Below are 26,092 nucleotides of genomic sequence, written 5' to 3'. Positions count from 1 at the left end.
TCCCCTCCATTCTTAAGTTCCTTCTCAAAGTTTAACTTCTCCCCCGCCCACCTTCTCTTCTCCCTTCCTTCCTTCTACCCTCCCTCCTCTGATTCCCTGCCCCTGGGCCCGCCCCTTCAGGGGGAGGCAGCCAATCAAGGCGAGGCTGTGACATCAGTGCCGTGAAACTGACCCGGGGAGGGACCGAGGTTGATACATTGTAGCGATTCCTTTTCCTGTCTTCGCGTTCCAAAGAGCGAACGAGCCAGGCACGGGGACTAGCCTGGGGAGGGGGTGGGGGGTTGAGCGGGGGGCAGCAGCGTCGCCCCTTCGGAGACCTGGGGGGTGAGCAGCAGCAGCCCTCAGGGCTCCGAGCCTTCCCCAGGAGAAGGGGCGATTGTTTCCTCCCCCCGCCTTTCCAAGCTGTGGGGGATTTAGTTCCCCTCCGCCTGTTGAGATCAAACTTCCCACTGTGGGGGGAGGAGGGGACTCGGCGCAAAGGGAAGGAGCCGCTGTGGCTGCCCCGGCTTTGCTACAATGCTGTCCAACTCTCCGAACCCGAATCCCCAGGTGCTGTTCCCCACCCCCCCTCCTCCGCCCCCACCGCCACCCCATCAGCAGCCGCCGCCCCAGCAGCACCCTCCCGTCCAGCAACAGTTCCCCCAGTTCAACGTGAAATCAGGCCTCCAGATCAAGAAAAATGCCATCACGGATGATTACAAGGTCACCACGCAAGTGCTGGGGCTGGGCATCAACGGGAAAGTTTTGGAAATCTTTAACAAGAAGACTGGAGAGAAATTTGCTCTGAAGGTAAGTGTGCAGGGGGAAGGGAGAGGGGTCTGCGAGGGGTTGGTGTGCCCACGCCCATCTTTCCTCTTCTGATTACACATTCCTTATTTCCTTCCCCAAGTTTGGCTCAAACTGTTTTTGTAGGAGTGACAGAGAAGTTATTGTGCTGTTAGAGTAGAGGGGAAGGTACCTGCAGTTATTGGGGAGGTGGGGGTTGAGCCGTGGTTGCCCCGTGTAAAATTACCGGCTGAATTATTTACAGGCTACCTAAAACTGACGGACAGAAAAGAGGGTGCTTTAACTTTGGCCTAGGCAGAGATCGCTGAGTCCAGTTGTGAACCTTTTCCCCCTGCCGCGGTGTGGGCACAAATTCCCCACTTACTCATTGCGATGGGCTAGTTGGGGAAGTTCTGCCTCTGCTGTTTTTTTCCGGAGGGTGGGTGGGTGCGGTGGGTGGAGGGGGTTGTTGGATGATCTAATCTCTCTGCCTTTTAAAAAATGAAACACAGCATTTAATTCCCCTCCCTCCCCCTTGCAAAACAGGACTTCCCAGCGGGAGAGGAGACCCCCTCCCGCGAGTCTCCTAGGCCTGTTCACGTTGGCTGCATTTGATAGGGCCCTTTCTCTCTTTCCCCTCAAATCTGTGTCTGTGTGTTAGTCGTGGTTTCCTTGGATCCACTGATCAAAACAGTTTGTGTTTGCAGAGGGTGGAGAGAGAGCTGTGCTCAGATTTCTTTCCAGATCCATTATTTTGGTAAAAGGGCGGTAGGAAGGGGAGAAGAAAGAGAAAGGAGCTCCGGTAACTTCGCATCGCATCTGCCCCTAAGGCCTGCAGGGAAGAGTATATCTTGTAAGAGAAATAAATTCTATTGTGGTTTTGAGAACACACACACCACCTTCTTTTGTGGTAGTGTCTTTGATTGCACCAGTTTAGGTTCCTTTTCTGTCTCCTTGCCCCCCAAAATCTTTGCTCCAAATCTGGAATTATTAAAACAGTTATTTCCCTGATGTTCTGGTTACTGATTTTTCCTGGTAGAGGTCTGACTTGACGGATATGACTTATAAAGAGAGAACTTGAAATTTACCAGCAACAGTTAGTGCTTGACAAAGCAGGGAATGTTTCTGGTGCTTTGTTACATGTAAATACAACAAGCAGAATCTGTTTTAAAGACATGTGGTCTCCTGGACTGGGGAGGAACCGGTAATTCAGTGCTTTAAAGTGGTGCTGTAGAGAGAAGAAAATCACATTATGGAGTGTAATAATAAAAATAAAGAATTTTTAAAAAATCAAATGGACTTTTAAACAAATATGCGATTTATTTGTTTATTTTTATTGCACTCAGCTGGGACAATGAAACAGGGATAGTCAGTTTCACTTTCTGGCTTCACTGCACTCCATTGTTACTGCTTTGTGTTTCCATCACTTTAGAGGAATATCTAGTTTCCCCTTACGCTACTCTCATTAAGAAAGACAAAATTAGGCTGTGTGGCATTTTAATTTAAAACAAAGCAAAATGACATCGGAAAGGGATGCCTTAGTGGCCCAAGCATCACTTTTGAAATCCATTGAAACCTCCAGACTTGTCGATTTGATCCAGTAAGTTTACTCTCTGTGTTTTCTGGATAAGCCCTTTAAAATTCAAGGTCCTCTGTGTGGGCACTAAAGATCTCACTGCACTTTGTGTAAGCATAGACGTTTATCTGGTTTTCCCTGTTTAATTACCCTCCTTACTCCCCAGTTGTTGTGCAGTGTACTGTACACCAAGCTGCTACTGTTCTCCACCCCAGATATGGCTATGTTTGTGGTGCTGGATCTGTATGCAGTAGTCCATAATATGCCTTTGTTTGAAAGGTTTTCCACTAAATAAGATATTGTACTAAAATATACATTTTGCATCTAAATAACATGACAGTTTCCTTGTTTTCAAATTATTATTTTTTTTGGAGTGGGGGAGAGTATTTCTCTGTTAGAGGGATCCTGTGATAGGTAATGCTAAGTACTAGGAAAGATGAGTACAATTTTTCTCCTCCCACGAAGCTGAACATTCCATATCTTAGGCACAATTTGCTCCCACTCATTAGCTGTTCAGAAACACTGTACGTTATCCTGTTAATTGTGAAGATTAAACCCCCCTCCCCAAACCTTCTGTTTTGACTGCATTTTTTTTTGCTAACACATCTGCTTAAAGCCAACAAGTCACTAATCCTAAAATAATAAAGGAGTAGATTTTTGACAAAAAATTCTTCTGTCAGTTATGAACCCCCTTCAGAAGTGAGGTGCCAGCAGGGGGATAAGTTATTACGACAAATACATTTTCTTGGGGAAAAGAAGTTCTTCAAGTTAATCAACTGAATGGCAGATATTTCACTTTTTTGTCTGGAAATATGGAAGTTTCTCGTTAGTTGCAGTGTTATGTTTGAGGAAGACACAGACACAGTAATTTTTCCTTTATGTTGTAAATGAGTGGGATCAGCCTCTGTTTTGACAGACATGCTTTTTTCCTCCATTAAATTTAAAGTTGACTCAATGACTTAAGTAGCAGTTGCTAATTCTTTCCTGTGTGAAATAACAAAAGAAGAAGAACTACAGGGTAGGGCATACGGAAAGGGACAGCTTGTGTCAGCAGTCTTCCCATATCAAAATATTGGCTAAGATAATAGCATAGCCTCTGTGCATCTTGTCAGTACTGGAGTGTGATACAATAGACATGTTCAGGATCTAGGTTTGATTTACTATTTACGTGGATGTACTTAAAGTGCCTTTTACAACACAGGATTTTTATATATTAAGAATGGAACATAAATCACGGCCTCTCACTTTTTGCACAGATCTTGTCCCCTGCTCAGTTTCACTAGTTCTTTACCATATAATGAGGGACATATTAAGATGGACAGCTGCGAATGTGTGTGGTCAAATCTCCCTGCTTATGAGCTATGTAATAGTGCGTAAGGGGAAGTGCAGAATTAATTCACAGAGTCTGATATGTTCAATTCATCTCTGAATTTTTCCTTTGGGAAGTTTTAAAATTTTTGTTTTCCATTCCCCATGTTCTTATGGCGAGGAAAAAGTTTAGCTGAGCCATTGAACGTGTCAGTGACAGTTCAAAGGGCAGCACAGCTGCTGCTGTAAACAACTCCTTCCATCCCTGTAGAAAGTGCTGTGCTGTTAGCTCAGGGTCTTAGCAGACCAAACGACACTCTGTCGATCTCGCACTGACAACTGTGTGTGACATGCTCTTTGTTTGTCCAATGAGTTTTGGATACTTCCTGTCAAGATATAGGCCTAAAAGGTAAATCTCATTAACAGGATGTTTTGCTCAAAGGTAGTGTGTATAGATCTAAATGCTACTTTCTATTAGTTGGGGATGGATCTGTTTATAAACCTGTAGAGTGTTGTTCAGAAGTTCTGAATGATTCAGAATTATCCGACATACAAACACCATTTGTTGGGGAGCAGTCAACACTGCTTTTGTAAAGGGAAATCATGCCTCACCAATCTATTAGAATTCTTTGAGGAGGATCAACAAGCATGTGTACAGTGGTGATCCAGCCGATAAAGTGTACTTGGACTTTCAGAAAGCCTTTGACAAGGTCCCTCCCCAAAGATTCTTAAGCTAAGTAAGCTGTCATAGGATAAGAGGGTAGGTCCTCTCATGGGTCAGTAGCTGGTTAAGATAGGAAACAAAGGGTAGGAATAAATGGTCAGTTTTCACAGTGGCTAGTTAAATATCGGGGTCTCCCCAAGGATCTGTACTGGGACCTGTGCAGTTCAACATGTTCATAAATGATTGGGAAAAAGGAGTGAACAGTGAGGTGGTGAAGTTTGCAGACAATACAAAATTGCTCCAGATGGTTAAGTCCAAAGTTGTCTGGGAAGAGTTACAAGGGGATCTCACAAAACGGAGTGACTGGGCAACAAAATGGTAGATGAAATTCAATGTTAATAAGTACAAAATAATGCACATTGAAAGACATAATCCCAGCTATACATACAAAATGATTGGGTCTAAATTAGCTGTTACTACTTAACAAAGAGATCTTGGAGTCATTGTGGATCGTTCTCTGAAAACATCCGCTCATTCATTGTGCAGTGTCCATCAAAAAAGCCAACGGTCTGTTAAGAACCATTAGGAAAGGAATAGAGAATAAGAAAGAAAAGATCAGAATGCCACTATATAAATCCGTGGTACACCCGCACCTTGAATACTGTGTGTCATTCTGGTCACCTCATCTCAAAAATGTTATATTAAAATTGGAAAAAGTACAAAGAAGGACAACTGAAATTATTAGGGATATGGAAGAGCTTCTGTATGAGGCAGGATTAAAAAGACTGGAACTATGCATCTTAGAAAAGAGAAAACTAAGGGGGGAAATGATAGAGGTGTACAAAATCACAAATAGTGTGGAGAAAGTGAATTGTTATTTACCCCTTTACATAACACAAGAACCAGGTATTGCCCAATAAAATTAATAGGTAGCAGGAGTAAAACAAACATAACAAAGTACTTGTTCACACAACACATAGTCAACTTATGGAACTTAGTTAAGTTAATGGAAGATAGATCCATCAGTGGCTATTAGGCCACGTCCAGACTAGGGTATTAAAATCGATTTTAGATACGCAACTTCAGCTACGTGAATAACGTAGCTGAAGTCGAATTTCTAAAATTGAGGTACTCACCCGTCCAGACGGTGCGGCATCGATGTCCGCGGCTCTCCATGTCGATTCCGGAACTCCGTTCGGGTTAATGGAGTTCCTGAATCGATGTGAGCGCGCTCGGGGATCGATACATCGCGTCCAGACTAGACGCAATATATCGATCCCCGAGCAATCGATTTTAACCCGCCGATGCCGCGGGTTAGTCTGGACGTGGGCCCAGCCAGGATAGTCAGAGATGTAACCCTATGCTCTGGGTGTCCCTAGACCTCTGACTGTCAGAAGCTGGAAGTGGATGACAGGGGATAGATCACTCAATAATTACTCTGTTCTGTTCAATCCCTCTGAAGCATCTGGTGCTGGCCACTGTTGAAAACAGGATACTGGGCTAGATGGACTAGTGGTCTGATCTTACGTTCTTATGACTCATTATCTGCATCAGAGTAAGAGGAATAACAATAACTTGGATACAAAGAACTGATTGCATCAGGTGTTGCTGTTTCTGGTGACATTAAAAAGAATGCAAGAGGCCCATAGCCAGAAGCCAAAGGTGAAATTGCTTTGTGCTGTGTTAGGTTTTAAGGCGAGCATTTCTGTTCTAAACTTTTCCGTTTATATCTCATGTCCAAAAGGTCATATGTATTAATGCAATCTTACAGTGATGGGAAACAACTCATTAATATTAAAGACTTCTGGTTCTGCGTGCTCAGGAATGTTGTCCCTCAGGAATGTTATAAAATCTCTCTATTCCAAGGTCTTAGATAATTTATGTTAGGATTTCAGTTAGAGATCCATTGCTATAATATGACCATTCATAGTTCAGTGGGAGATATATAAACTCCAGTAACAGAGAAAATGTAATTTGGGCTAATTTCTTCATTTCTCATCTAGTACATGAGGGCTTAGCAGAGGCATTTGATTGCTTAATAAAATATGTTTTTAGCACACGTTTGTAAGTTACTGGACTATAGTCTCGTTTGCCTACACTGTCTAGTTAAAAACAATAGATACTGTTTGACTTCTGACTTATCAGTATTTATTGTCTAATTGATTAGTGTTTCACTGATCGCTGCAGCAGAAAAAACATCTCAAGTGGAATCCATAAATTGACCAGTATTAAATAGGCACAGCATTGTTTAAAATGGTGAATTAGCTTTGATTATTAATAGGATTTTAGGTTTGGATGCTTTCTCCTTTAGGGGCTCAGTCCCATAAGGTGCTGGGTGATCTCAGCCCAGTGGGAAGTGGCAGAGCTCAGCAACTCATGGAAAGCTCTTGTCAGCAAGCAGCATGAGGTCCGTTGTGGATTGTTCAGTGATTTGCTCATCAACATCTGGCAGTCTGAGAGCGAAGCGCAATGCAGCTGTGGTCAGCAGTAGGAAACATGAGGTGGTCTGTATAGGGGTATATATTTTCCCAGCTTGGTGTGATTTCTTATTAGAAGAAAATTAGATTTGGAATTTCTGAAAAACATATTGTATGTAGGTCATTGCTGACTTTACTTGGCTTTGTTGCAGTTGGGCTGTTGGTGTTATGTGAAGCAGATTGCAGAGGTAGGATAGCGGGCAAGACCTTATTCTGTGTTCCATACTGTAAATTCCACTCCTGGATGTACTTTTAAGCCTACTCTTCAGATGAGATCTGGATCAATGGCTAGCTGCCTTAATGCAGCTTTTTACAAATAAATTGCAGGTAATCTGGGTTGCAGGCTCAGTTAATGCTGGATGGACATCAGTGAATAGCTTTCCTTGTGAATCTCTGGCCTGGTCTACACTACGCTTTTAAACTGAATTTAGCAGCGTTAAACCGATTTAACCCTGCACCCGTCCACACAACGAGGCCCTTAATATCGTTATAAAGGGGTCTTTAAACTGGTTTCTGTACTCCTCCCCGACGAGAGGAATAGCGCTGAAATCGGTATTGCCATGTCGGATTAGGGTTAGTGTGGCCGCAGATCGACGGTATTGGCCTCCGGGTGGTATCCCACAGTGCACCATTGTGACCACTCTGGAAAGCAATCTGAACTCGGCTGCACTGGCCAGGTAGACAGGAAAAGCCCCGCAAACTTTTGAATTTCATTTCCTGTTTGCCCAGCGTGGAGCTCTGATCAGCACGGGTGGCGATGCAGTTCCAAATCCAAAAAGAGCTCCAGCATGGACCGTACGGGAGATACTGGATCTGATCGCTGTATGGGGAGACAAATTTGTTCTATCAGAGCTCTGTTACAGAAGACGAAATGCTAAAGCATTTGAAAAAATCTCCAGGCTATGACAGACAGAGGCCACAGCACAGTGCTGTGTGACAAGTGTAACGAAAAGCCAAAGAATCAAATGGACGCTCATAGAGGGAGGGAGGGGGTACCGAGAACTCCAGCTATCCCACAGTCCCTGCAGTCTCCGAAAAGTATTTGCATTCTTGGCTGAGCTCCCAGTGCCTGTAGGGTCAAACACATTGTCCGGGGTGGTTCAGGGTATATCTCGTCAATTTATCCCCCCTGTCCCCTCGTGAAAGAAAAGGGAAAAAATAGTTTCTTGACTTTTTTCAATGTCACCCTATGTCTACTGCATGCTACTGGTAGATGCGGTGCTGCGGCACTGAACAGCAGCATCCTCTCCCCTCCCTTCCCCGGTGGCAGATGATACAGTGCAGAAGGACTGGTAGCCATCCTCATCATCATCCCTTGAGTGCTCCTGGCTGGCCTCGGATGAGGTCGGCCGGGAGCACCTGTGCAAAAATAGTAATGACTTCCGGTCATTCCTGGCAGATGCTACAAAACGGCTGGTAACCGTCTTCATCATAGCAACTGGGGGCTGAGCTCCATTAGCCCCCCTCGCTTTCATGTCTAAAGAAAAGATTCTGTACTGCCTGGACTATCAAAGCAGCGGGATGCTGCCTCCCCCTCATTTTATCTCACTAAGAAGTCAGTGTTTCCTATTCCTGCATTCTTTATTACTTCATCACACAAATGGGGGGACACTGCAATGGTAGCCCAGGAGGGTGGGGGGAGGAGGGAAGCCATGGGTGCAGTTGTTGCAGGGGCACCCCCTAGAATGGCATGCAGTCATCATTTTTGCGGGATCTGACACGGAGTGGCTGTGCTCTCTGGTATACTGGTTCTCTAGTACACTTGCCCTATATTCTAAGCAGGACTGACTCTGTTTTTAGATACAACATAAAGGAGGGAATGACCCAGGGAGCCATTCCCGCTTCTGTCTTTGCGCCCCCGGCTGACCTCAGCGAAGGCCAGCCAGGAGCACCCATGACAGCAGCAGACGGTACAGAACGACTGATAACCATCATCTCATCGCCAATTTACAATGGCGTGGCAGACGGTACAGAACGACTGATAACCATCTCTGTTATCTTGCAAAGGCAAATGAATGCTGCTGTGTAGCGCTACAGTACCGCCTCTGTCAGCGGCATCCAGTACACATATGGTGACAGTGACAAAAGGCTAAACGGGCTCCATGGTTGTCATGCTATGGCGTCTGCCAGGGCAATCCAGGGAAAAAGGGCGAGAAATGATTGTCTGCCCTTGCTTTCATGGAAGAAAGAATGAGTGACGACATTTACCCAGAATCACCCACGACAGTGTTTTTGCATCATCATGCATTGGGATCTCAACCCAGAATTCCAATGGACGGAGGAGACTGCAGGAACTATGGGATAGCTACGGGATAGCTACCCACAGTTTAATGCTCCAGAAATCGACGCTAGCCTTGGTACATGGACGCACGTCTCCGAATAAATGTGCTTTGTGTGGCCGCGTGCACTCAACTTTATACAATCCGTTTTACAAAACCAGTTTATGTAAAATCAGAATAATCCCGTAGTGTAGACATACCCTCTTTCTCTGCCGTGTGTTTCAGTTGGGGCTCTAGGATGCAGAGCAAGATTCTGCTAATGAAACCTAATCTCTAACTTCAACTCTAAGGTAGTTGTCAGCAGGCTGTTGCCATGAAGATTGTGCACAGAACAGCATCTTTGGAAATGTCATGCTTTCAAAGGTAACTCACTAGCATCTGTGGTGCTTTGGAAGTTTCTCCATGGGACTCGTTTCCATGAATGCCTATAGCCACCGAAAACTGGCTGAAGTGGATCATTTCTTCATTAGTAAATTTATGCCAGTAAATGCATCGCCTGTAGTGCTGTTTGATTCCATCAGGTTACATGTGTGGAATGGCTTCTCTGGGAATAAAAAGGGCAAGGTCCAAATCCATGAATGGGATTGCACTTGGGAGATGCCCATCACCATAGTGTCTGGGTATGCTTTACAAAGGCAACCTGGGCTGGGGGGAGGGCAGAAAACTAGGTGATGGAAGACTGGTTTCTAGTCCAGGTTCTGCCACAGACTGTATCATGTTAGGGAAATGACGTCCTCTGTGCTGCTGTTCTCCTTATGTGCTGTGGGGATCATGAAACCCGCCACCCTCTGTCAAGTGTTTGAAGATCTATAGATTTGTCAGTCTTCAGCTCTTGAACTCTTTCTTCTTCTATAGAAAACATGACCAGAAATTTGCAGGATTCTTGGCCTCGTCACGGCTCTTGGGACCCCTGTACAGCCTTCCGCTCCCTAAAGGAACAGCTGTTTATTGCTTAACGTTACCAAATGAATGGAAAAAGCTGCACATTTCCTCTTGTTTCCACTACAGTTCAGCTGAAATGTCCATTAAATTCTTCCCAATCCAAATGCACAAGGGTTTTGATCCTAGTTTCTCATTTCACCTTTCAGGATCCTTAGCAGCTTCTACTGGCCTTCTAGAGCTGCCCTTTATGAGCCGTTCCTCAAAGTGATCATGGATCCAACTCGATTTTTCTTTATCTGCAGTGCAGAGAGGGTTCTATGGATGTTTTCTTTCCCCTTAATCAGGTAGGGAATCTGTCAGTGCTCCCTATGCTGTCATACAATAAACATTATGGAACATGATCCAGTAATTCCCTCGAAGCTATAATTAGCTTCCAGCAGGACTCAGTTCTGTGCAGAATGTTAACAGAAGGGTCTTCTCTAGTAAGGAGCTGCTGGGCCTTGCTTTTGATTGGGAGAACTCTGGAAAATGCTCTGCTGTTCCCTCACTTCATGTTATGCTCATTGAACTTTGTTTTGTAAAGGTTTTATTTTGAAAGCCCTCTCCATCTTTAAAACATAGATAATATACCAGCCCCCCCAGATCTTCTCTTGGTTATTTGCTCTAAGTAGCATGAAGCTGAAAAGTAGAATCCTGGCCTCTTCCGCTGCCTGCAAGACACTGCAAATAATCACATTGTTTCCACGGATGGTCCTGTGAAAGTTCTCCTCCAAGAGTGGGATTTTTCAAAGTTACTGAAAGGAGTAAGGCACATGGTTCCTATCTGAATTTCAGTTGGGATGGGCACCTTACTCCTTTGAAACTTCCAGCCCCCAACTATTAAACCCCTAAGTCTTAGAATATATGAATGTCTGGGGCTAGAGCTCATGGGTGAAGATATCTCCCTTCTGATGGCTTGCTGCAGGGTGGTCTTTTCAGAGCACTTCTGATACTGTGGCCTTGATGGGAATTTTTTTTTTTTTTTGGCCTCACTGTGTAGTTTGGAAAACCAAAAATATCCTCATGTAACTTTCTTTTTTTTAAACGGTGACAAACCCAATGATTAGGTTTTTTTTCCAGGGCAATGGTTTATTACCTCACTGCCTGAAGTTTTCTGCTGATTTGGGTTCTGAGTTCATATCAGTAATGGAGGAGTTGTCATATCCCTTCTAAATTATTATAAATGGCAGCCACTCATCTCCTTGTTTTGAAAATCTCTGAGTTAAACTGACAAGAGCCAGGCCACGAGGGGTTGACTGTTTCTTGGTGCTCAGGAATTGGGATGCTAAAGAAACAGAGGAAACTCAACCTCTTAATTATAATACTTGGTGCTTTTCTAGTGCTTTGTGATGGTAGATTTCAAAGCATTTTACAAAGGACGATCAGTGTGTCTACCTGCCTTTCGCAGATGAAGGAAATTGATGTCCAGAGAGGTGAAATGTCTTTCCCAAGGCTATGCAGGAGTTTGGTAGCAGACTCAGGTTCTGTTCCCATCTCTCCTAGGCCAGTACCCTGTCCACTGGGCTATGTTTGGGAGATCTAAATAGAGTGACTGGGTAGCAAATATGAAAAATCGGGGCAGGATGTGGGGGGTAATAGGTGCCTATATAAGCAAAAGCACCAAATATCGGGACTGTCGCTATAAAATAGGAACATCTGGTCACCCTACGTCTAAACCTAGACTTCACAAAACAGTAGAAAATGCACCATTAAGGAACGCTCCTGCACTGTCTGGGAGAGATGGGCCTTGATAATCTAAGGCCATGTCTACATCTAAAATTTTGCAGTGCTGGTTGTTAAAGCTGTATTAGTACAGCTGTATAGGGCCAGCGCTGCAGAGTGGCCACACTTACAGCAACCAGCGCTGCAAGTGGTGTTAGATGTGGCCACACTGCAGCGCTGTTGGGCGGCTTCAAGGGAGGTTCGGGGAACGCGAGAGCAAACCGCGGCGAAGCTGGTCTCCTTTCCCGGTTTGCTCTCTCGTTCCCCGAACCCCCGAACAAGCAGGTCTCCTTCCCTGCGGTTTGCTGGGTGGTTCGGGGAACGCGAGAGCAAACCCGGGAAAGGAGACCAGCTTCGCCGGGTTTGCTCTCGCGTTCCCCAAACAAGCAGGTCTCCTTCCCTGCGGTTTGCAGGGTGGTTCCGGGAAACGCGAGAGCAAACCGCGGCGAAGCTGGTCTCCTTTGCCGGTTTGCTCTCGCGTTCCCGGAACCACCCAGCAAACCTCAGGGAAGGAGACCTGCTTGCTTGGGGTTCGGGGAACGCGAGAGCAAACCGCGGCGAAGCTGGTCTCCTTTGCCGGTTTGCTCTCGCGTTCCCGGAACCACCCAGCAAACCTCAGGGAAGGAGACCTGCTTGCTCGGGGTTCGGGGAACGCGAGAGCAAACCGCGGCGAAGCTGGTCTCCTTTCCCGGTTTGCTCTCGCGTTCCCGGAACCACCGAGCAAACCTCAGGGAAGGAGACCTGCTTGCTCGGGGTTCGGGGAACGCGAGAGCAAACCGCGGCGAAGCTGGTCTCCTTTCCCGGTTTGCTCTCGCGTTCCCGGAACCACCCAGCAAACCGCAGGGAAGGAGACCTGCTTGCTCAGGGGTTCGGGGAACGCGAGAGCAAACCGCGGCGAAGCTGGTCTCCTTTCCCGGTTTGCTCTCGCGTTCCCGGAACCACCCAGCAAACCTCAGGGAAGGAGACCTGCTTGCTCGGGGTTCGGGGAACGCGAGAGCAAACCGCGGCGAAGCTGGTCTCCTTTCCCGGTTTGCTCTCGCATTCCCGGAACCACCCAGCAAACCGCAAGGAAGGAGACCTGCTTGCTCGGGGTTCGGGGAACGCGAGAGCAAACCGGGGAAGGAGACCAGCTTGATTACCAGAGGCTTCCTCAGGTATGCTGGGATACCTGCTTATTCCACGGAGGTCAAGAAAAGCGCTGGTAAGTGTCTATATTTGATTACCAGCGCTGGATCACCAGCGCTGGATCCTCTACACCCGAGACAAAACGGGAGTACGGCCAGCGCTGGAAACAGGGAGTTGCAGCGCTGGTGGTGCCCTGCAGATGTGTACACCTCCTAAGTTGCAGCGCTGTAACTCCCTCACCAGCGCTGCAACTTTCTGATGTAGACAAGCCCTAATAGACCTTTCCTCTAACTTGTGCAGTACTGAAGGGTCATAGAGCATGTTGTGTTATTACAGATTTTTGTTGCTTCATGTTTACTTTTGTCTGAATTTTCTGGCTTTCTCATCTTCCCTTTTCAAAACTTCCATTAATTTGCAATTCTGATATGGAAGAGAAGATGTGTAATAGCCTACTGATCTCAGGCGATGGCTACACTGGCACTTTACAGCGCTGCAACTTTCGCGCTCAGAGGTGTGAAACAAACACAACCCTGAGCGCTGCAAGATACAGTGCTGTAAAGCCTCAGTGTAAACAGTGCCGCAGCTCTGGGACCGCGGCTCCCAGCGCTGCAAGCTACACCCATAGAGGATGTGGAGTATGTGCAGCGCTGGGAGAGCTCTTTTCCATTGCTGGCGCTGTGACCACACTCGAAACTTCAAAGCGCTGCTGCGGCAGTGTTTTGAAGTGCAAGTGTAGCCATACCCTCAGCCAGTTGTTCTGAATGGGCAGAGTTGGCCCCTCCTCCTTGAAGGGAGCAAATAGCTCAAACTTGACATAGGCTAGGGCACTGTGGACTTGTTTTCACTCTTTCCTCCCTGTTCTTTAGTGGTAAGTGCTAGATTCTGGACTGACTACCCTGAAATCTTCTAGGTCGCTGCAGAATGTGTATGATGCAGTGCAGTGCAAGGATCCCCTAGCCGTGTGCCTGCCTTTGCAAAGGGCCACTCCTGGGAGCTAGGAGGTAGTTCTTTGTGCTCACTCCTTCTTTGGTCTCTTCCTCTGAGTCTGGCAAGAGTGTTAAATCGTGACGGTGATTTTGTGATGTGTATACGTAAGCCTACATGCGGCTTTTGAATGGTGATGACTTCATTTCGACTGGTATGTGCTGGATTTAAACTCTTGTCCAGAATCCCATCGTGTTGGGCTTAATTACAGCTGTTTTTTGTATTCTTCCAACCCTTGCCACTTGGGAAACATCGTGTCATAAACTTATGCAAAGAGGTTGGGAGGCAAAACTTTCTTCTGTGTAAGCTTTGCCAGAGAGGTGTGAACCAGGTGTGCATTTTGCTGGGCTTTCATTAAGCTCATAGTTAATGCCACGGCTGGTGTCTTAACACACCTGAAGCCCAGCCGGACCCTGTTGAGGTGACATGGATGGGCCTCAGCACTGGATCTGGCAACTCATTCTCTTACAGAACTGTGAGTCTCTTGCATTTGTCTCAAAATACAGCTCAGGTCAACAGCTCCAGTAGGGAATGTGGCTGAATGATTCAAATCCAGATCCCCAGCAAGAATAACTATTGTGCACTAACGCAGATTAAACAGCAGGGTCTTCAAACGGCCAGAAGGATGGTCACTTATGCTTCAATACACAACAAAATAGCGAGAGTTCTATGATTATTTTCAAAAGTGCTCAGTGCCCAGCAGCTCGTCTCTTTCGATTACTTGGCCAAGGTCACTGGGAGCCTGTGCAAGAGGTGGATATTGAACCCAGTTCTCTTGGGCCCTAGTCGGTTCCTTTGCCAACAAAACCATTCTAATGTCAGGGGACTGACCAAGGTAAAAAAGGCACGTCCAAGCCCTCAGACAGAGCTTATCCTGGGCAAGTTGGCGAAAGCCCTTCAGAAGGCAGAGCGTAGGGAAGGAGCTTGGCATGCAAAACCACCCAATCTCTCCAGATAAATCCGTTGACATATTGTGTATGCCAGGCCACTACTCTGCCTTCAGCAAGGCTTCTGCCAACACACCTGGTCAGGCAAAAGCTCCGCTTATACTAGAGCGTTGGTTGGTTCTGTGTTGTATTGCGCTGTATTTGTACTGCTCGTGCCTTTCTTGGTTGGGCAAACTTTACCTATTGTAAAATGCGGTGTGTGCTTAAAACACTATATAAGCAATAGTTTAAAGATTTATAGAAGCAGGGCCTCTAAATGCATTGAGGGGTGATGGAGAAGAACCCATGAAAATATTAAAGGAATGTGCAGACAGGAAGCTTGCGGAAGCTAGTGTAGAGAAAGTAGATAAGGAAGTGTTGTTTACTACTTCTCATAGCACAAGAAGTAGGGGTCACCAAATGAAATTAATAGGCAGCAGGTTTAAAACAAACAAAAGGAAGTATTTCTTCACACAGCGCACAGTCAACCTGTGGAACTCCTTGCCGGAGGATGTTGTGAAGGCCAAGACCATAACAGGGTTCAAAAAAGAACTAGATAAATTCATGGAGGATAGGTCCATCAATGGCTATTAGCTAGGATGGGCAGGAATGGTGTCCCGAGCCTCTGTTTGCCAGAAGCTGGGAATGGGCCACAGGGGAGGATCATTTGATTATTACCTGTCCTGTTCATTCCCTCTGGGGCACCGGGCATTGGCCACTGTTGGAAGACAGGATACTGGGCTAAATGGACCTTTGGTCTGACCCAGTAGGGCCATTCTTATGAACTAAGTTAGTGGCTTTGCTACTTTTCAAAAACCGCCAGACCTGCCCTCTGGAATGGAACATAAGCCAGTCCCTGGTGGGAGGGGTAAGAGTGAAGTGGCAGAAGGCATCCATAGGTATACGTGGTTCAAAGTAACCCTTCTGGTGGCACTGCAACAGTGCGAGTATGCATGGCAGTGAGTGAGCTGGTGCTGGAGGTTGGGGAGCTGGAATTCAGGTGGCTGGACTGCTTGCTGTCTGGCACCCCGTGGGGGTTAAAGGGTCAGTGCACTAAGTGTCTCAGGGGTCTAGAAATAGAATGCAACAAAAACTTACCAGCCTGTTTATACGCCTTCCCACCACGGAAACATCCAGACTGCAGCTTTGCTGGTTTATTTATTTAATTTATTTTCAGGCATCAGTGGCTAGCTGCTGCTATGGCCTTGAACTGTATTGTATGAGGGACGTTGATGGGACTGGGACCGGCCAGGAACAGCAGACCTGTGCCTTGTTCGGAAGGAAAGGAGGGTGTTTTGCTAAACCCAATGAGCAAAGCAGATGGGGGCGGGGGCAAGGAGAGGAGAACCCTGCAATAATAGCTAGAGCTTGGGGGCTGCTTTTTTAAGTCCCTATCTGCATTGGGATTTCCCCAGTTACAGCCAGTGGTGCAAATCTCTAGTGTAGACAGACGTGACTGCCACAAGCCAGGGTTAGCACTGCTGCTGCTTAGCCTCTTCTTGACATTTCAGTGAGGTGCCAGTGTGAGGGGCTTGCACTGGTGGCTGATATTCACCCAGTGTTGTTTAGGCCTGAGGCCGCACTCCATGAGGGTCTGTTCCCCCACCCCCCAACCCAAATAGGAAATGCAGATCCTGGCTAGATGCAGTTTCCATGCTGAGTTGCTCTTGGGTGCTATGTTTGCATTAGACCCTGCGGGCTTTCTCTGATCTAGACTCACTCTCTGTGTTAAGGGGATGGTGGGAGAATGAAGTGGGAAGACCTCCCCCCTCTGTCTCTCTCTCTCTCTCTCTCTGAGAAGTGTTTCCCCTGTTGCCAGTGGAATCAGCTGTGAGTCTTTTCTGAGCTGTTGTCTGGCTCTCTCCCTCTTTTAATGCCGGCTTCTCTCCAAGCAGAGCCGGCCCTGTCAGGGGCTTCAGGTTGCGGCATTCAAACTGCATGACATCACCTCCCAGCTTCCAAGAATACTGCGCTGCCTCCCGTTTTGCCTTGCCATAGTTGTCTGCAGAGCAGGAGAGTGCCTTACTGCCGTGTCCATGAGCATCCTTGGCTTGGAGAGGGTAGTGGGCATAGTGTGGTAGCAGTGTCCCCCCCCACCGCCGAATCCCCCCCCCCCCAAGGCAAGAAGTCCTCACCTGATGTGGGATGGGGAGAAAGTGCGACTGCTGACGGGTTGTGTGTCACTTTGTCTTTCTCTCCCGCTTGTGTGGGATGGATTTAGGTAGCAGAATGTGAGGCCGGGCTTCCCAGGGAATGGGGGGAAGTCTCTTCCAGGGCCAGAATGAGCTTGCAGGCTTTTTTCTCTTTGGGGTGATGTGGATCCACTTGGCTCAGCGCTGATAAGGTGGCCCAGCTGCCAGGCTCACCATAGAATTTTTAACATAGCTCAAGGGCTGATCCCTAGAGTGCAAATCTTCTGCTCTCCCCTTGCCCCTAAATTATCTGCTAGCCTAGGGTCTCTTGGAAAGTCTTGTCCCATCTCTCTGGGGTTGTGAATTCTTGTCATCAGACCGTGCATGTGTCTGAGTCAGGTGGTGTTTATAGGATGAGTGAAGCATGCTTGGAATGTGGCTCAGCTGGTGAAGTTCCTTCTAGGGTGAGAGTCCTATCTGCTTCAAGCAGCAGGCCTGGGGAGGTGAGGAGGAGGATGGGCTGCTGAACTGAAAGGCTTGAGGGGTGGTTTCTGGAAGGGAGCAGGAAATCTGGAAGCACCAAAGATGATAAATTATTCCAGATCGGATCACTTGATGTCAGTGAGGTCTGGGCATGTTCCATATGCTCTGAAAATGCTTGGTACTGCTGGTACTGGCTGCAGCCAGCCGTAGTTCAGGAATGCAGTACTGTATGGAGCTCCCTTCCCCTCCCGTCTGCTCTTCTTCTCAGACACGCCCTGCCAGCCATGCTGACTAGCTTTGTGAGGTAACGTTTGTAAAGGTGCCTAAGTGACTTAGGACCCACATTTCCAATGGGACTTAGACCCCTTAAGTGATTTCAAAAGACTATGGATAAAATTGTTTTCTAAACTGGGGGTTCTTGTTCAAACTCCCCAAGTCCTTTTTGCTGGACCTAACTGTGTGGGGACAGAGGTAAATACTGCTATTCAACTGGATTTAACACAGAGAGCTGGCATCCCTGGGAGGATCATAAATCCTGGTGTCTTTGACAGTGATATATCTCTTGCTACAATAGCCCAAGATATCTGAGGCTGGTGAATGTCAAGGGCTGTGCCTAAGAGCTTGTCTACATGGCAACATATTGGGTGTGAATTATAGAGCACTTTATGCTACTGCGCTTTGACTGCCCGGTGTAGACCCTGCTGGCAAGCACTAAGAGGTACCTAGTGCATGTTAGCATAGTTCTGTTTGAAACAAGACTACATCAACCATTGGTGCCGGAATAGGGGGGCCAAGGGAACAGGTGAACAGGCCTGGCCCATCCACTTTTCTCCATGCCCCCCACCCCTGCCAGGCTGGCAGCTGGAGCCCAGCTGGGGAGCCCGGGCAGCAAGGGGCACCACTCCAAGCCCTTCCACCTGCCTGGGGTGGGGGCGAGAGCAGTTCCTGGCCTGTGTTCCCGGCCCTGGCCTCCCTGCCCAGGGCAAGTGGAGGGTCCACAGCTCCTCACAGCTGCCTGACTGCACAACTCTCATCGTGGCCGCCCATGCCAGCAGGACCTGGTTCAACACTGGCTCAGTCCGCATCACCTGGTGAATCCACGTTAGAGCTGGAGCTGTGTTCGAGGCTCAGCTGAAGCTGTGCTTAAACATCATTCTTCACCATGACTGCAGCTTCAGTATGGATGGGGCCAAAAGAATTTCATGTCCTGAGATGCTCCAGCGGTTCCTTTTATGCACAGCTACCCGTAATGAACTCGTTTTCGCTGCTGACATGGGCGACAGATCCGCTCCTGACATGCATGGTGAGAAATTCCTTAGCTTTTCTGTACCCTGAGTCCTAGGTTGGCTTCCTTAATAAGGGCTCTGGCTTGGAGCTTTAACTTACCTAAGGAGTGGCGAGGGAACAGCTTAGGTGGATTAGAGTGGGGTGTGTGCAAAGGGAATCCAAACACATGGAGCATTAGGAGTCTGAAGCTTCTGTTCTCTTATACCTGGTGGCTGAGTCACTCCAAAGGTTTCAACCTTTTGGGGTTAAGGGTTTTAGTAACCAGCAGGGTGGATTTGATTTAAATCACTGGTCAGGAAGACTCGATTTAATCATGGATTTCTACATAAAAGTGCATTCTTGTTGGTTGTTAAAACCTTAATACATATTCTTCACAACTCAGAGATGTAGGTTTCATTTTTAGAAGGTACACACTATACATTTTTAAAGTGATTTATTTTGAAAACTTTTCAGATTAGTTTTACAGCTATATCAGCAAATGAACGATTGTTTGGTTATTTCATTTACCAAAGGTAATTGAAGCAGATATTTATGAAGCCATTGGGAGGTGAACTATCTCTAATTCAACAGGTTAATCATTAATATTTGGAGGATTTTCTTAGCATGCTGTATTAGGAGGAGAACATCACCAGATAGACATTTAAATTGTTTTATTTAAATAAAACAACAATGTTATGTATTCTGGATTTTTTTTCAACAGCAAACATATAATATTTTAACAAAACAAGCATATGAATGTTTGAATTTAGTTAAACATTCAAGTGTTTTAAAATCAGGTTTGTTTTTGTTAAAATTGTTTTTAACTAAAATAGTTAAATGAAATATTTTTAAAAAAATAATTAAATCAACTGTGTCAGCCAGGTCAACATGAGAAACTTAATATTGGCTTCTGCAGCTAACACAGTCGTTTTCACCTTCATTTTCCTGTTTGTTCATAATCTGGAAAAGAAAAACAAGCTTTCCTGCTTTCTCAGGTCCCAAACCATTTCTCAATTTGGAATGAATTAGTCCAAAGAAAGAAAATATTTTCTCTATACTGGCAGAAGAAGCTGCTGCTGTTAAAAGTGAGATTATCACTTCGACAGCCTCTGAATCCAAGTGTTTAAGTGACTTACACCAGTTCACCGGTGTGACTTTCTTTAAAACATTATCCGCAAACATGTATTTCTTGAATGGATCTTATTTCCAAACTGGGTCTCTTTTATGGCCTGCTGCCATTATAGGTTTTCCCTTTTAGTGAGAGAATGGTATGGTGGATCTCAAATCAGTGAAGGCTACACTCAGAAAGACCTCAAGACTTCTGGAAGGTACTGCTCAGACAGTTTCACTTTTGTTTCTACTGCCTATCCCTCCCTTCTCGCATTTATCTCCAGACTTCTTCTCCTTGTCCAGATCTATTCCGCCCCCAACAATCTTCTATTCATTGAACGTTCTGAAACTCTGCACTGTTAGAGAGAGGTACGGGATTGACTCTGTGTACACATATTTGCAAGGGGACAGTAGGGTTGAGGTCTGTTGTGTCTCACCTCTATATAGTATTTATTTAAAAACATTTTTGATATTAACAAGCATATTATCTCTGGAGACACAAATCCACAGTTTGAGAACTGCAAAACTAAGCATCTCTGATGGTATCTTCTAGTCCGAGCACTGAGTCCTATTGGGTAGATGGAAAGATTAACCTAAATAATCTATACAGAAGCCCATGGAACCCCATAAAATTGGATCCCTAATCCCATTGGAACTCATTTACAATATAACATTACATGAATATATTGTTTCATACTATAGAATTAGAATGTAGAATCCCTATTCCATGATGAGATGATGTCTTTGAACTATAATGTATCTTAATCAAACCTATCTTTAGATTGCTTTTTTCTTCGAAAAGCATTTTATCTAAAAAATCTGATTTAAATAAAAAAAATCCAATTTATTTTATTAAAAAAAAATAATAGATTTTTATTCACCCTGGTAACCAGCAGGCTGAGGAATTGCATTAACCCCTGCAGTTCCTTAGTGGCCTCAGGCAGGGACTAAAGACCCACAAGCTGTTAAATCCCGCTGACCTGAGATGGTCTGAAACATACCAGGGCTGAAGCTTGCATGAGGTGCCATGAAACATGAAAATGCCACAGCTGGCAGACTGACTGTCTTGCGTGTGTGGGGTAGCGAGAGTTGCTGCCTGGCTGTTTGTGGTGGGAGAGGGTGATGGGGGAGTGCTGATTTGTGGTGCGGCTTGTGTGTGTGCAGACAGGGATGTGCAATAACTGCACAAGAGCTGTCTGACCTTTATTAGGTTGGGAGCTGTTTGGGGGCAGGCACAGCATCTTCTTCTATTTCTACAGCACCAAGCATGCTGTTGGCACTTAAATCAGTGAGAGTCAGCGTGCAGGTTTCTTGTAGCTGCCTGGGCCCGTTATGTATAATGGGATCTTTTAAGCCTCTGGTGCAGGGGGACGCAGGTGACTCTTGCTCCAAACTGAAATTCCAGATTGGAATGTGCCTGGCCTTTGTGGAAGTTTTTGAGCCAGACTTGTAAATCTGACATCCTTGCCCTGCTTTGTGAGCAAGGCACTGGTTTGAGCATTGGCCTGCTAAACCCAGGGGTGTGAGTTCAATCCTTAAGGGGGCCATTTAGGGATCTGGGGCAAAAATCTGTCTGGGGATTGGGCCTGCTTTGAGCAGGGGGTTGGACTAGATGACCTCCTGAGTTCCCTTCCAACCCTGACATTCTGTGATATTCTATTTCGTGGCTGGGCTTTAGACTTCACCCCCAGACTCTTATGCTGCTCCTCTATCTACCCCTGTAGCTAACACCGTTGTCTCACTCTTGCATGTTCAGCGTATTCCATGGTGTCTCCTTTCCATGCTGCTGCAGACGTAAACGGGGTGTGGGATCATGATAACACGTGCCTTTCCTTGCTGACTCTGCATAGCCCACCAAGTCTGTGCTCTGAGCCTGGTCCAAGTCTGTCCTAATGGAGCAGCAATTGGCCCACAGAAGTCCTTAGCTGCAGGGGTGTTTTGGAGGTTGGGAGAGGTGGTAGGAGCTACTGGCAATGCAGGAGGAGTAGCTGGGGCTAGTGGGATAAATCTGTGTATGGGCTGGAGGATTCTGATCTGTAAGAGGTGTTGTTGAAATGGAAGCCCTGAAGTTGGGGTGGCTTTGTTCCCTATGTTAGAGAAAAAGCTGCATCTTTCTCTGCTCAGGCCTGCTTATATCTGTGCTTCCTTCTTTCCTTTCTCCACGCTCAAGTTCCTATTGAATTGCTGTTTTCTTTCGTGTTTGGTGACCATTGCCCTTCCTGAGGACTTGTACTACCTACTAGAAGCGATCTGAAGAACCCCAAAGCCGTGCATCTGGTGAGGAGGTTGAGGCATTGTGCTGTCTCTTATCTATAGCTCTCTGGCAAGCGACAGTCTCCTGGGGTGTCTGGTGGAGAAGGGTGGGTGGTTAGATCTGGGCAGTCTTAAAAATGAAGCAACAAGCCTCCCAACTCCCACTGCTTTGCAGTGTCCTTCGGTCATGGAGTGACACATCCAGCCATCGTGGTCTCCTGAAAAGCCCCCATAGACTTCCTGCCAAAATGTGTGTGTTCAGGGAAATCCAGTCTGAACTCAAGCTGGGAGCTGCTGTGGAAGTTTGGCAAGGCATCCCGGCAGCCTGGAATTCCTACAGCTGCAGATCATTGTTTCTCAGAATCCAAGAGACTGATGGGGGGGCACCTGTCACAAACTGTGCTGCTCAGAAATGGCTACAGAGCCCCAGGCATGTGGGCCTCATCTTTGCTGCAAAAAAATCCATGTGACCTGAATCGGATTTTAGAAATACTGCTTCAGCGAACACTTTTTTTTGGTAGTAATATGTCTGTCGCATCCTTCATCTGAACAACAAAAACTTCACAGCAATATTAACAAATGAAATTTTTATTCCCCCTTTGCAGGAAGATAAGGATTGCTGCTATTTGCAGAGGGAGAAATTGAGACACAGAAAGATTGAGTGAGTTGTCCAAGTTCGCCCAGCAGGTCAGTGTCAGAGCTCGGAATAGAAGTCTAAACTCATACGCCCATGCCTCAGTGATAAGCCCTTTCAGTAGTAGCATAGCTGGACCAAATGGAGCTTCCTGAGTAACGGTGCCTATTATCCTACTTCTGCCAATAATCCTGGTTACATGCATTAGTGTGACTCCCCCACTTTGCCTCGTTCCATTTCACATATAAACAGCAGGCTGCTAGGAAATACTGACTGGTGTTGCAGAAGTCACTTGGTCTTTGCTGCTTTAGACTGGCCTCCACCAGACCTTTCTTTCTCCTAGCATGAGGATTTGCCAGTAATTTGTAAGGTGGGATGTTTCCTAGAAGTCATCAGAACTGCACTGCCAGCTTTTCAGATGAGTAATTCTTTTGCTGAAGACTCTGTTGTGTGGGTTTGTGGCGGAGCCTGCCAATGTTAACATTTGTATAATTATTCAGACATCATCATCCTAGAGAAATAGTGACTTTGCGGCTTTCAGCAGATGTGTATATACTGCAGTTCATGGCTCACATTTTTGGTTGGGTAGCTTGAGGGCTGCTCGCTGTGCATCTGAGTGGTGCAGTAACCCCTTGGGCAGCCACCCAGTCAGACTTTCTAGGGGAAGCCTGGATGTAAAGTTATAACTGTCTGCCTCCCTGTTTCCTTCCCTCTGTCCAACCTAGTTTCCAGCGTCATCTGCTCTGATGAACTCATGGACTGGTCATTGCAAGGACAGAGATGCTTCTGGAATCCCTTTGTCTTTCCTCAGTGTTGAAGAATGACGGGAGAGTTTTCTGAAAGGGGGACACACATTTCATGGCCAGTGTCACAGTCCTGATCAGGTGCTTTTGAGCTTGAGAATGAAACAGGACCATGCCATAGTGCTGTGCAACAGATCCCATGGCTTCCTAGACTGTTGGAGGGTCAGGGTGGTGAAAGCTAGATTTGCTGTCCTGTCACTAAGACCTTTTAAGTTTTCAAAGAGTAAATTTAATAACCAATAGAACACTTGCCAGTGTTAGACCAATTGTCCAGTACATACACAGGCTTTACCTGTCTCTCCTTGCTATTTGTTGTCACTGCATCAGTAAAATACAGGAATATACCCAAGGAGTAAAAGCACTGCCTATGAAAGGCAGGAAAGCAAACCTTGCCACAAATCCATGGTTATGTATAGCTTCATAGCTCTCAAGCAACATCTTGCCTGTTGCATGTCATAGCTACACAGAACCCCATGGTGACAGTGAGCATAGGAAGCTCCCTGTTCCAAAGTACAGGTCTTTGGGGAGAATCTCCATTAGCGGCACAAGGCCTGGGACACATCGCTGAGCTGCTCTGATTCCCTCCAGTGGGGAGCAGTACTATCTGGAGAACACAAAAGATATGACACTCTTCTGAGATTTATTTTAAAGGAGGCTGGGTTGGTGCTTCCCGTGGATGAAGCTTGTCTGCTAAGTTATATGTACAAATTCAGGCAGGATCCTGATAGGAGCTAAGTTAGTGAGGGTGGGATTCCCAGTTACCGACTGTATGGGCTGCAGCCATCCCAGACATGTGCCTCTCTTGCCAGCACGCTACTATCTTGATATCATCCCCCAGTGAGTTATTCTTCTCCTCTTCCTTCTCCCCCTTCTTCTTGGTCTGCCCTGAGCCCCTTTGTCCCTTCTAATGCATGGCAGCAAGAGGAGAGACGTGATAATGGCAACACATGAGCTTGGTTCCATTGCGCAAGAGTCCGCTTTGCAAAAACCAATGCAGTTGGCACTGAAGGGTCCCTTGCTGACCGCAGCTGACTATGACTATAGAATCAAGCTCTTGCTTCTATTGCGGTTCCCTCCTGTGCAAAGGGGAGAGGGTAGTTTAAGACGTACCATGTTGCTGCCCTGTGACCAAGGGACTTCAGACTCGAGGACTGCCGGCTTATTACCTTTCAAGCCAGCGAAGAAAACAACCCTTCTACTAAGGGCTTTTGGGAGGGTTCCTGGAAGTTTCTCTATGGAAGATGATGGATGCTTCTCTTGTCGTTCTAGTACGTTTGCGTGCGCATGCAGTGCTTTTTGCTGGCTTTCGTGTTTGTCGATTTTACCTTGAGGAGCCGAAGGGCAGAAGAGACTCTGACCTTGTAAAATCCAGCAAGTGAGACTTTGAAAGGTTTCTTGGCTGTTTTCTATGCAGCTGCAAACAATCCTCCTTTCCTGACAAATAATGCCCTTACAGAGTGTTTCATTTCTGATGGTCGACAAATTCGGCTAGGTCACATTAGGATCTTATGTTCAGCAGGTCAGATGCTTGTAGCTCTTTCTACAGACCAAATAGCTAGGGTGAAAAATCAGGATGGGGGTGGGGGTAATTGGTACCTATATAAGGCAAAGCCCCACATATCGGAACTGTCCCTATAAAATTGGGACAGCTGAACACCCTGTTTCTAATACACCCTCTTCTGTATTTGTATCTACCCAGGACTTGATTGAAATGACCAGACTGGTTTCCCTGGTAAGAGAGGTCAGTCAGATGGGTTCCCAGATTTCTACAGTAAAAGATGTGTTATTGGCTGTGAATTGGGTTCATCATCATCAGTGATCCCTCAGGTTGAGGATGATCTTTCACAGGTTTTATTTTCATGGGTCTTTTGGTGACTGAGGAGTCCGATTTAAGCCACAGACTCATTGACAGTTGTTGCAGCTGGTGTTGGAAGACAGGGTTGGGCCATGATTGCTGCGTGACAGTTGTCTTTCTTTTCTGGTGTTTTTCTGCGACCAAGGCAAGGCAATTTTCTTCAAAAATGAATGTTCCTTCTCTTACAAGTCTTTGCGAGTTATCTCTATCCTGGGCTGCTTTCTCCCAGTGTGTGTTGTCAATGCCATATCTCTTGATGTTTATCTTGAGGGGTCTTTAAAGCGTTTCTTTTGGCCTCCCCTTTTCCTTTCTCCTTTGGTGAGTTGGGCATACGGCAGTTGTCTTGGTGGGCGTACATCAGGCATGTGCACACAGTGCCCGCTCCTCCTCAGCTGGTGCTGGATAACCAGGGCCTCAGCACTGAAGATATTAATCTCTATGAGGACACTGACATCAGTGGGACGATCCTCCCACGTTATGTTGAGGCTTTTCCAAAGAAAATGCTGGTACTGGTGTTCCAGGTTTTTCGGGTGTTTTCCATCGGTCACACAAGGCTCACAGCCAGAGAGGCTTTATAAGCGAAAAATGGGTTCTTAGCTGCTTTTATTTGGCATTCAAGCACAGTGATTATCTTCTGCATAAATCCAGCATCTGGAGATGTATTTAAGTGCCTTCTGACTTGGAACACTCACTAGGGTTGTTGACTAAACTATAAAGCTCAGTTCAGGACTGTCCACCAGGGACACAGCAAAATCCTCAAATCATTAGAGAGAGGGAGGGAGAGAGAGATATTGATTGTATAATTCCAG

The 26,092-nt window shown here is 46.3% G+C and overlaps 1 protein-coding gene across 1 annotated transcript in view; it reads left to right on the top strand.

Annotated features, from left to right (window-relative positions):
• The first annotated feature begins 279 nt into the window (after positions 1–279).
• Positions 280–26,092, top strand: part of MAPKAPK2 (MAPK activated protein kinase 2) — an 83,340-nt gene continuing 57,527 nt past the window's right edge. The window contains exon 1 of the mRNA XM_050954053.1: positions 280–789. Coding sequence (XP_050810010.1) covers positions 517–789 — 273 coding nt within the window. The 5' untranslated portion in view covers positions 280–516. The remainder of the gene's footprint in view (positions 790–26,092) is intronic.

Source organism: Gopherus flavomarginatus, chromosome 5, assembly GCF_025201925.1.
Source record: "Gopherus flavomarginatus isolate rGopFla2 chromosome 5, rGopFla2.mat.asm, whole genome shotgun sequence".
Classification (NCBI taxonomy): domain Eukaryota; kingdom Metazoa; phylum Chordata; order Testudines; family Testudinidae; genus Gopherus; species Gopherus flavomarginatus.
Note: the sequence above shows the minus strand (reverse complement) of the source record. Positions and strands in the feature narration are given on the sequence as shown.